A 12,330-nucleotide genomic window follows, 5' to 3' on the forward strand; every position below is an offset into this window, starting at 1 on the left:
GAAGTGCAAAGGTTGGAGTGGAGGTTCGGGTTGGTACTTTAAATGTTGGTACTATGACTGGTAAGGGGAGAGAGGGAGCTGATATGATGGAGAGGAGAAAGGTAGATATGTTGTGTGTTCAGGAGACCAAGTGGAAAGGGAGTAAGACCAAGAACATTGGAGGTGGAGGTTTAAACTGTTCTGTCATGGTGTGGATGGAAAGAGAAATGGTGTAGGGGGGATTCTGAAGGAAGAGTACAGTAAGAGTGTAGTGGAGGTAAAGAGAGTTTCTGATAGGGTGATGAACATGAAGCTGGAAGTTGAAGGGATGATAATAAATGTCATTAGTGCCTGTGCTCCACAAGTCGACTGTGAGATGGAGGAGAAGGGAAGATTCTGGAGTGAATTAGATGAAGTGGTAGAAGGTGTACCTAGAAAAGAACAATTAGTGATTGGGGCAGACTTTAATGGGCATGTAGTTGAAGGGAACAGAGGTGATGAGTAGGTATGGTCTTAGGGAGAGGAATGTGGAAGGGCAGATGGTGGTAGATTTTGATAAAAGGATGGACATGGCAGTGGTTTAAGAAGAAGGAGGATCATAGGGTGATGTATAAGAGTGGAGGAAGGTGCACACAGGTGGACTATGTTCTATGTAGGAGATGCAATATGAAGGAGATTAGAGACTGTAAGGTGTTGGCATGGGACAGTGTAGCTAGACAGCATTAAACGGGTGTCTGTAGGATGGCTTTAGAGGTGAAGAAGAAGAGCAGGAGAGTGAGGAAAAGAAGAATAAGATGGTGAAAACTGAAGAAGGAAGACTGTAGTGTAAGATTCAGGAAAAAGGTCAGACAGGGGCTCAGTGGTGGTGAAGAGGTGCTGAATGATTGGGTAACTACTGCAGAAGTGATGAGGGAAACAGCTAGAAAGGTACTTGGTGTGACATCTGGAAATAGAAAGGAAGACAAAGAGACGTGGTGGTGAAATGAGGAAGGGCAGGAGAGCATAATTAGAAAGAGGTTGGAGAAACAGAATTGGGATCGACAGAGTGATAAGAAAAGTAGGCAGGAGCACAAGGAGATGTGGCAGCAGGTGAAGAGGGATGTGGCGAAAGCCAAGGAAAAAGAAGAGGTGGAGAAGGTGGAGGAGTTCATGTAACTGGGGTCAACAGTGACGTCAAGTAGTGACGATGATGGACAGGATTAAAAATTAGTTTATTAGAGGGGCCGCGCTTGGAGGACGTTTTGGAGACAAGGGAAGGGAGGCACGATTGAGATGGTTTGGACATGTGCAGAGGAGGGACATGGGGTATATCGGTAGAAGAATGCTAAGGATGAAGCTGCCAGGAAGAAGGAAAAGAGGAGGTTAATGGATGTGGTGAGGGAAGACATGCAGGTAGTTGGTTTGAAAGAGGCAGATGTAGAGGACAGGGGGGTATGGAGACGGATGATCTGCTTTGGCGACCCCTAATGGGAGAAACCGAAAGAAGAAGAAGACTTTTTATAAAATAAATAGTTGTCACCTAGAACAAATGTTAACAGATCAAATATTCAAATACATTTCAGTGATTTCCCAGATGAAGGTTAGTTTTTAAGTAATCAACAGTTCAATGTTTAACAGTTTGTGAATGATTTATAATTGTATCCTAATTTAGTTACTTGTGTTTGGTAACAAACGGCTACTTTGCATCAGTAACACTGAATAAATGACAAACAAGTCATTCATAAAAAAATACAAATACAAATGATGAAATCCTATTTTATATTTGATATACGTGTTTGAAATACATGTATCATAAATACTGCCCATCCCTGTGCAGGCTGAGCATCTGCAGACAGCAGCGGCAGCTCAAGTGCCAGTTTCAAGTTCGGGAAGCCCCAAGCTTTAGCCGCACATTCAAACAGTTCCAGAAATGCCTCAGCATTATCAAGCAGAACCATCTTGCATATGGGGAAGCCAGGGTTGTTGCTGGAGTACCCTTTTTCTCCACAACGGTATGGAGTACTTTCTGGTACTCTGCCTGGTCTTGAAGCAGAACCTGAAGGTGCTGCTCCTGCTCCTTCCTATAGCTAGAGGAGGGCCTGATGTTGAGTCTACTGCTAGGCTGCTACCTGGACGAGTGACTATGTGATGGCAAATTCCTTTCAATTCCGGGTTTTGGCACCAGTGTGTAGAGCTTAATGGCTCAAGAAGGAAGGAATAGGGCAGGCAACAAAATTCTATCTATCTATCTATCTATCTATCTATCTATCTATCTATCTATCTATCTATCTATCTATCTATCTATCTATCCATCCATCCATCCATCCATCCATCCATCCATCCATCCATCCATCCATCCATCCATCCATCCATCCATCCATCCATCCATCCATCCATTAATCCATCCATCCATCCATTATGTTTGATTTGTGTGTCTAGTATGTTATGTTTTATACCAAACAAATGTTTCTGTATTCCCTTCAGGATAGTAGTAATTGTCTGGTTTTTTTCCCACAGTGCAAGCAATAGGCCACATGTGATACTCTGTCTATATTAAAAAGCTATTCAGCACTATCAGCCTTTTAATAAATCCTGTCTGGAATGTGCTAGTTATAAAGTGCAATTTTCCATGATGATGGAAGATAGTGGAGCTTGCGTCTAAATTATGATACTCCGTTTACCAAGTTGGTTTGCCAATATGACAAATTGTTAGTCTAGAAAGGACAAAGGGTTCCACAGATCTGATGCAGAGTACCTTAGTGTACTTAACTGTACAGGTGTGTGTGTGTGTGTGTGTGTGTGTGTGTGTGTGTGTGTGTGTGTGTGGTGTAATTCAGGTATCCAATCATTTCCTTCCACAAAAAAAAAAAATCACCAGATTGAAATTCCCAAATGTCCGGGCGCTTCTTTGAATACACATGTAAATTTGACCTTACCGACTTTCTAAGACTTCCCTCACAAATGTATTCTATTAAAAGACAGCTAAGCAGCCATAATGTGCACTTACTGGGGTTAATTATCCCTTTACACTTAAAGAGAGAAATCCTTTTAGTGTACAGACAGAGAGCCCCTTTGAGAGCAGACCGGACCAGTTCTAAATACCAGAATGAAGGATGTGTGAGGTGTAACTCTAATACAGAAGACCACTTTCTCCCATTATCACAACTCTAACCTCTGTTCAGCTTGAGAGGGGCCTGTTCTATTTTGCCAGAGGCGCCCAAACAAATCCAGGAAACATAAAACCCAGATGGGTAGACTTCCTGTCTTGTCTGGAGTCAACCCATTCACTTCTGGCATTCATTCGGCCTGATAAAAGGCAAAACGACCCAACAGATTGAATAACCAAAACGGCTATCCTGGTATGGACTTGTTAGGTTATTTGTCTTAAGAAGCATGCATGTGTAGAAAGTGCCACTTTTTTTCAGCGTGTATGGAATCCTCACATATTTTTTTCCCACTAAGCTTACACATGTAAAATCTTATTTGTTGGAGATACGGTTTCCATTGTACAGTTACCGGTAGTTTATAGAATGATATTACAGTGCATTAAATTAAATCACTGGTTTCTGATTGGTCTATTAATCTATATCCAATCTACATGCCACACCTCCTAATGACAAAGCATAACCCTGAGCAAAAAAAACGAAAGATCACAATAACCATTAGGGTTATACTCACATATGGCACTTGATCTGTAGCTCGGATGCATCACATTTCTTTGATCGAAGTCCACCTAAGGAAAAAAACAATTTAATATGATTTGAAAAGGCCCTCACAGAAAGAATGTGCCAAGGGACAAAGCATCTATAAAATGGCAGGCCCTTGTGTGGTTTACAGGGTTAGTTCAGCACTAAACTTCTACTATTATGCAATGATGTTGTAATAGATCCTGTATGCTAAAACATGCAAGGTCCTCCCTGAAATAGACCTCGTCCGGATGGAAGCATATGTTGCTCTAAAACCTGTGTATACCTTGCAGCATTGATGGCGCCTTTCCAGATGTGAATGCTGCTCATTCAATAGACACTATATAGAATAGTCCCTCTCCTCTTTATTCCAGAGGACATGGTTTCCATGGTTCCCTAAAATTATTTTTACTTTCAATTCGTCTGTTCATAGACAATAATTTCTGGATGTGTTTCTAAGCCCATGCATTTATTTCTATTACAGAATCATGTCTATTTTTAATATACAGACTACCGAGGGCCCGAAGATCACGTGCATTAAAATAGTTTTTTACCATTATCCTTTGCACTCACCGCTGCGCCCCGGATTCGATTCCAGGTCAGGGAGCCAACCCCAGCCATTAGGGTTGCACAAGCCAGTGCACTCTTAGTGCCGGTCCCAAGCCCGGATAAATGGGGAGGGTTGCGTTAGAAAGGGCATCCAGCGTAAAAACGTGCCAAATCAAACTTGCGGATTATGAATACAGGTGATCCGCTGTGGCGACCCCTAATGGGAGAAGCCGAAAGAAAGTTTATCCTTTGTTCACATAGATTCCTACAGATTCCTTGATTCTTTTGATAAAACGATTTACTGTTCAAAGTCTTTGCAATTTTATGTAGAAGAACATTAATATGAATTTCTTTTATAGTTTGTCGACACAAATTGGTGAACCTCTGCCTATCTTTACTTCTGAGACACGGCTTGTCAAAGATACTCTTTTTATACCCAGTCATGTTACTGACCAATGAACCTAATAGCTAATTACTTTCTTTTTAGTACCACATTATAGCTGGTCCTAAGTTATACTTTTTGTTGTTCTTTCTATCTATCTATCTATCTATCTATCTATCTATCTATCTATCTATCTATCTATCTATCTATCTATCTATCTATCTATCTATCTATATCTATCTATCTATCTATCTATCTATCTATCTATCTATCTATCTATCTATCTATCTATCTATCTATCTATCAGTTCATAGATAGAATATAGAAAGATGGAAAAAATATCCGAAAGAATATCAGATAAAATAGCTTTTTTTAACTACATTGTTAACAGAAACAATTGACCCAGTTTCATACATGACAGCCATACATGTCCAAGACGCAGCCTCAAGATTGACAGTATACCACCACCAAGATGCTACTGTTGGGCCCTTAAGCCACTTAAGGTTTTATATATATATATATATATATATATATATATATATATATATATATATATATATATATATATAAAATATGCATGTTCTTGTAAAATTCTTTGATCATCCATTTTTTTGAGAACTTTTCTGCTATTTCTCTCTATTGAAATCAACTCTTGCTCATTAGTCAAGTGTCCGATTACTTTTGAGCCTGCGATAATGTATAGACTATGCCAAATTTGTCTCATTTTAAAGAAATTTTGGCGGTATAGAGGGCAGAGGGCAAATTGGCAAAACTTGCGTCACTTTCCGAAAACGTATGGACTCCTTATACACACACACACACACACACACAAGCAAACACACATACAAACAGAACATATGTATATACATACATTAATGTTTATAGATTCATTTGCATATTATGAAGCACTAAATAAATGTTTTTATGAAATTAATTCTTCTTTAAATGTATGGCATAAATCTTCTTAACAAATATATTCTGTAAATTTACATTTACAGTATTTGGCAGATGCCCTTATCCAGAAATACTTACATTGATCTTATTTATACAACTAAGCAGCAATATGGTTAAGGGCGTGGCTCAGGGGCCCAGATTGGCATGGCTGGGATTTGAACTCATGACCTTCAGAGCCCAAATCCAATGCATTAACCATTAACCACGTTTTTCTTATTTCTTATTGATATTAGTATTATTTATGCCCAAATGCCTTAATAGTCATGTATGCATCAATTCAGACATTCTTATGCACACAGCAGTGACTATGTTACACAGAACTATTATTATGCCCATCGACTAGCATCATGGGCAAGGATTACATATTAATTTATGGGTTTTCCGAGGAATGCTGTTTAAGCCACGAGTCGGTGGTCCTTATTAACATTACTTTCAAAGAAAGCTGGGACTTCCTGTGCACAGATCCCCTGCACTTCTACAGTGCCCACATCAGTGGCCTGGAACCTTATCTTTGGCAATTTGTCAATGATAGGCAAAAAAAAGTCCCATTTCCCCAACACCAACCTTCTTAAAGTATAAAAATTCCACTAATCTGCTGCCAGGTTGCTATTGCTTTACAGCCTAATTAGATTAGCATTTCTCTTAAAAAAAGCTGCCCTTTGTGACCCAGGGAATTCCCCCATTAAGTGCGTTTTCCTCCAGTCCGACGCAAGATCCAATGCCCAGATTTAGACCTACTGTTCAAAGTTTGCCGTCATCAGCCTCACCAAACAGCTCAGTGTTCAGCCGTGACCTTGGTACCTGGCACCGGATCAACGCTACCTCAGCGGGTGTAACATAGATACTGAACTTTCCGCAGAGAGTGGAGGTGGGATGATGGTGTGTGTGTGGGTGTTCTACGGTGCACTAATTTTGTGTGAGGTGAATCAATGATAGAAGATTTAAAGCTAAATACGCAGCAGATAACAAAAGGTTGAGTGTGAGGTAACAATAAGCCCATAGGGAGTGGTAAAGAAAGTACTTTTGAGGAAAATGTAGGACAGTAAACGATATCGGAATCCTTACATTAAGCCTCACAATTCACGTCATTCAAGCTGTTTTTTTCCCCCTCAGCTCTTCTTTCACAATAAGGGGGTCTCTCCTCCCACATTCCCCGTGTTCTTCGAAAGAATATAAAAAGCCTGAGCATCTCATGACTCCTCAGAAGCGGTGAAAGTGCAATATTAAACCCTTTACTCTACAGTACTCTGCAGTATACAAGAAATAACCCAGCGTTTGAACATGCTGACCAGGTAATAAGATATTCTTGCATGATTGCATTGTATATTATGATCTAATGAACCTGAGATTCTGCATTTCTTATAATTACTGTTTGACATAAACTTTGTAATTGGCCTCATTTTTTTATTTTTATTTTTTCAGTATTTGCCATGAATTTCTTTTTAAGTTCACTTAATTATTGATGAGCTGCTATGTTGAGGATTTCCAGTCAATTTCGACTGATGGAGATGATCAAGATAAATAACTATATTACTAGAGGAATCCCTTGAATGCTGTGGTATATTATAGTGATGCTCCACATAATAACTCTAAAGGTTTTGACTGCTTCTGGCCACGACTTCTTTTCTCTAATGCTCAATAGCAATGCTGCATAATTAAAATAACTCTGTCAATCAGGAATTCAGCTCAGTGTGTTCTTATTTATGTCTCCCATCACTTATGTCACATGGGGTCCAGAGGGAATTGTATTGACAAAGATTCAGATTCTGAATTTTCAACATGGATGAATAAAATAAACTATGATGTCATTTCAGAATTTTAGATCATGGCACTGACTGGCATTTATAATGTGATCAGATTTACTCTCAGAATATATCATAATAACTATGTTCTCTTTTCTTGATCTAGGAACATTATCGTTTTCTGCACACTAGCAGTGCTGCTGGCTGAAGCAGACCTAGATGCAGGTGAGGGTTTAATTAAAATGCTTTGGACTTTGATAAAATAATAATTCAATTTTAAGTTCTATCATTTGATTTGAATTAATTAATGTATTCAATTTATATTAAGTTCAGAACACAGTTACTAGTGTAAATATAACCGAAACTGTAAGTTAAAATTCAACTAAAATTCAACTAAAAAAGCTTTTAATGTTGAATAAAATGTTTTCTAATGTATAACAAAATGAAAACGTATAATAATTATGTGTAAAGCATAAAATTCACTGATGATATGGGAGATGTGGTAAAAACTCATAGTCCTGTCCACAATTTCCAGTGAAATAACGTTTTAGACAAAAGAGTTTATTTTGCTTATGCTAACTGCAATTTCATTTCAAATATTTCCTTTTTTTTTGCTAGTTAACGGAGGTCTTCAAGCCATGTCTACAGGAACAGGTATTCTTGTCAGAATCATACCTATTATATGTGTAATGAAAAGTCTATTAAAAAGTGCACATTTCATTTCATTAGTGTAAAATTGACCTACTTGTCTTTCACATGTATAAAGATCAGGACTCCACTTCTGATGAGGCTCCAACTGGTGAGTCTACAACCCACTGTGTGTTCTGAAGGCATGTCACACTTTACAGTGTATTTTATCTTTGTGAATCTCAGTTATGTCCTTTATGATTATCTTCACAGAAAGCATGAACTCTGTGTCACCTGACCAGACCAAAGGTGAGTTATTGCAATTGAATTAGACTGTGTGATTTTGTGTAGTTTTTGCAAACATTTCATCTTTTCCTTTACACCTAGAGAACTTTATATTTGTATTATAGCTGTAGTCAGTGTACACGCTTTAACTCAGTAATGTATGCACAGATTTACGACATATATGTATTTCAGGACCGAGAAGATAAATAAAAATCAGAACAAAACATTGTGCGGTTAGATTCTGTGCTACTGAAATGAACTCCTAAAATAAGTTGGGCCGATAGATAATATTTAAACATGAATGTCAATGGGAACTATATTTTCTTCCGCTGTACCACCACTTATCATGCATCGCTCACTCAGTCAAAGCACGTTCAGCGTAGGTTTAATAGTGAATCCGAGTGCATGGCTGCGATCACGAGCGAAAGAAAAAGAAGCACAATCTGCTTCTAATTTCACTCTAGTTAACAGTGATGAAGCTTCATGTGACATTAAAAAAAAAAACAATACGCCACTGTGGCAATACCACAAATGTAACACAGACACGACCCCCATCTTCTGGCTTGAGGCAGAGTGATTTAACAGAATCCTTTCAGAGAGACATTCAAAAACATTATCCAGGAACAAAGTGGTGATTAGGTTATAATTATCAATACATTTTATACATATTTTATAAAAGTATCGTTATCGATATCGATATCGGCGATACTTGTCTTGAAAGTACTTGGTATCGGATCTTTACTCCTAAAACTGTTAGGCAGTATACTGCCATCTACTGGTTATTGTACACTACTGCCTTCTATTTATATTTCCAATACTGTATTTCTATATAGCAGTACACACACTCACATTATAGAGAGGTTAAGAAACTTATAAAGACTTAAATGGACTTATGTTTATTGTTAATTTATGTTTATATTACTCTATTCAAAGTGAATTTTTAGCTCCTTTTGTTCATGTCAGTTTTAAACTGAAACTAGGATAAAACCCAAACCATGAAGATAATGTTTTTTCTTTGATTTATAGGTGAACTTCAACATTATGATGGAGCCACAGCTGGTAAGACTTATCTCACCTGTTTAGCCATTTTGAAAAACGTGACGGATTTAATATTAAAATGTTAACGTCAGACTGATTAAGACAACACCAATTTCCTTTAAAGATGCAAGCAGCACTAGTGCAGAAGCAGGTCAGGCTACTGGTAAGGAATTACTATTTCTTTATTGATTTCTTTATTCTTAGACTGCATTTTTTTGTGTAATTAATGACAAATTCGATGCTTCTGTCACTGCTTTAAGGGCCTCAAGTCAATGATGTGATGACAGCTGGTGAGTTCCTGTTCCATATATTATTATTAAGCAAATTCTTAGAAAATATAGTGGACTATTGCATATATCACTGTAAAAATGAAAGAAGGAACGAAAAAGACAAAAAAAAGACAAATAAAATAAGGCCAAAAAAAGATAAATAATGACATAAAAGACTGGAAGTGCATTATTTATTTTGTATTTCTGAAGTAGACTTAATAAAATAATAAAAAAAATATATATAACTAGAACCTTTCTGCTTACTGACAACTTTCATGTACTACAATATACTGGAAATGATTTCTTGTATTGCAGACGGCACAAAATCCAGCACTGAAGAACAAGAAGGTAATATTCTTTTTTTCCCCCAACATGTCCAACATTCGATTTATCCTGAATTGTTGCATTGGCTGTATTTTTGTGCATTTAAAATCTCTTCTAAAATCATCAGAGAACGAGAGTCCAGAATCAGAAGAAGTGGTGAAAGCAGCTCCGGTCCAGCGTGCTGCTAAATCGCAACCTACAAACCAACGCAAACGTAGTAAACCCGTTGTGGCCTCCAAGAAGAGGATGAGAGCCCTTCGCCCCTGAACGAAGGCTGTGAAGATTGCACAGGGAACATGCAGGACTATAATGATAGGAGAGAAAGAAGCAATCCTGTATTAAGTGGCATTCTGTTTTGTTACTTTATTTTATTAATAACCAAGAACTAGATGTGATTCTGTTGTGATGTACTGTACTGACTGGTTGGTTTGTTCGCTTTCGGGATATTTGTTGTGAAACTAGCGTTCAGCACAGACTTTACAGTCTTGATTTAATCTTTTTTTTTTCAAATACGGGGACAAAGCTTGTCAGTCAGGGCTTAACTCATGAACAGCCGACATCATCTCAGATTACAATCAGCCTGATTACTGATTGTAATCTACAGCTCTATGTGTTAATTCTACATTCAGGAAAACACATTTTGAAAACCTGGACTGTGCTACTTTTTATTTCTTCACTGGTGCTGGTTTCCTGAATATTGTGTGTTCAGACTAGCCATAGCTTTTTAGAGTAACAGTAGTTTTACAAATTTTAAGGTTTTTATTTGATCTTTTTTTTTTTTTTACACCAGAAAAAGTGCAAAAACTTACTTCCAACACAAACTCAGTGTTTAAAGTGTTTATTACTTTTTTGTCACATTTTCTGATTTTTTTTTTTTAATAAGAAACAGTATTTATCATTATTAAATCTACTTTTCCAGGATCTTAATCATGAATGTGGTATTCGTTAATAATTCCTTCTGTATGACCAAATAAACTTCAGAGCAGATAAAATGAAAAAATTCAGAATTTGAGCTTTTATTCAGGTTGTGTGTGTGACTGTGTGCAAAATCAATTATTTAGCAGAACACATTTACAAAATATCTATCAATATAATAATAATATAGATACTATATTTGTATTAATATTTATTATATATATATATATATATATATATATATGATATTATATAATATATATTCTATACAGTATATATATATATATATATATATATATATATATAATTTTAGACATTTTATATTTTCCTAGTCTTTTGCTCCAAACCAGGGGTGTCCTTTTCCAGGACACCCATCTTTTCCAGAAAGGGCCATTATGGGTGCAGGTTTTCATTCCAGCCAAGCAAGTCCACACCAAATTCTTCACAAAACACCTGTGTGACTATTGATTGGCTGGAATGAAAACCTGAACCCACACCGGCCCTTTGTTGAAAAGATTGGACACCCCTGCTCTATAACTATAGTTTAGCTTTCAGATTTCAGCATCCTACAAAGATTTAATCTGAAGTCCACCTGGCCTCAAACATGTCATGAATTCCACAGTCTACCTCCTGTTCAACAATAACATGGAGATTTCTAATGCCCCGGTCAAAAAGCTTGGGGTCATGTGAGTCGAAAAATGTCTCCTTTTACACCACCTAGTTGCTGAAGTGCATTAGCTTCGCTCCACTGTTTATGTAGGCTGGAGAAAGAGGTCTGTGATTGTATAGTATTGTGTCAGATATCACACTCTATACCTTTCTCTCTTACAATATATGCCACTGTCTCACTGCCATCGCTGCTTTGGGCTGGTAAAGGTCAGGTCTTTCTCTTGTGTTTAAGTCGTCAGTTTCAAGGCCACTCCGCTGACTCCCCTGGGACAAAACACAACACTCTAAACCACCCAGTCTGCACTGAGTGATCTCCTAGCTTGTGGTGGGTCTGCTTTTTACATTTTGTTGTCACAAGGCTAAAATGACAGAAATGAATATCACTACTTCTTATTATAGTTCAGGTCATTTCCAAGATACAGGGAGACCCTGTGCTGGGTTTATTTGATGGCTAATATCAGTATTAACAGTTTTAAATATATATACACACACACACACACACACACACACTCTCACATACACCTTACATACATTATGTATATACAGTATCTTACAAAAGTGAGTACACCCCTCAATTTCAGCAACCAAGGGACAATATTATAAAAATGAAACTTGGATATATTTTACAGAAGTCAGTGTGCAGCTTGTATAGCAGCATAGATTTACTGTCCTCTGAAAATAACTCAACATACAGCCATTATTGTCTAGTGAGTAAAAAAGTGAACATGTCAGAACTGTGTCCAAAGTGTGAATACTTTGTTATATAGCACTGCTTTAATGGAATTCACCAGAGCTGCACAGGTTGTTGCTGGGATCCACTTCCACTCCTCTATAATGACATCACAGAGCTGCTGGATGTTACACACATGACACTTTTCCAACTTCTGCTTGAGGATCCCTAACAGGTGCTCAATAGGGTTCAGGTCTGGAGA

General features: G+C 37.5%; 1 protein-coding gene across 4 annotated transcripts in view; it reads left to right on the forward strand.

Annotated features, from left to right (window-relative positions):
- si:ch211-133n4.6 (uncharacterized protein LOC797776 homolog) overlaps window positions 1-10,790 on the forward strand; it is a 15,298-nt gene extending 4,508 nt beyond the window's left edge. For 2 of the 4 annotated variants that reach the window (XM_046835253.1, XM_046835252.1), the window contains 10 exons: window positions 6,643-6,821; window positions 7,438-7,496; window positions 7,890-7,925; window positions 8,038-8,070; window positions 8,145-8,207; window positions 9,210-9,242; window positions 9,346-9,384; window positions 9,482-9,511; window positions 9,806-9,838; window positions 9,942-10,790. In XM_046835253.1, coding sequence (XP_046691209.1) covers window positions 6,811-6,821; window positions 7,438-7,496; window positions 7,890-7,925; window positions 8,038-8,070; window positions 8,145-8,207; window positions 9,210-9,242; window positions 9,346-9,384; window positions 9,482-9,511; window positions 9,806-9,838; window positions 9,942-10,081 — 477 coding nt within the window. In that variant the 5' untranslated portion in view covers window positions 6,643-6,810 and the 3' untranslated portion in view covers window positions 10,082-10,790. The remainder of the gene's footprint in view (window positions 1-6,642; window positions 6,822-7,437; window positions 7,497-7,889; window positions 7,926-8,037; window positions 8,071-8,144; window positions 8,208-9,209; window positions 9,243-9,345; window positions 9,385-9,481; window positions 9,512-9,805; window positions 9,839-9,941) is intronic. The other 2 variants (XM_046835254.1, XM_046835255.1) reach the window with 2 other exon arrangements.
- Window positions 10,791-12,330: the final 1,540 nt, after the last annotated feature.

The sequence above is a fragment of the Silurus meridionalis genome, chromosome 22 (assembly GCF_014805685.1).
Source record: "Silurus meridionalis isolate SWU-2019-XX chromosome 22, ASM1480568v1, whole genome shotgun sequence".
Taxonomy (NCBI): Eukaryota; Metazoa; Chordata; class Actinopteri; order Siluriformes; family Siluridae; genus Silurus; species Silurus meridionalis.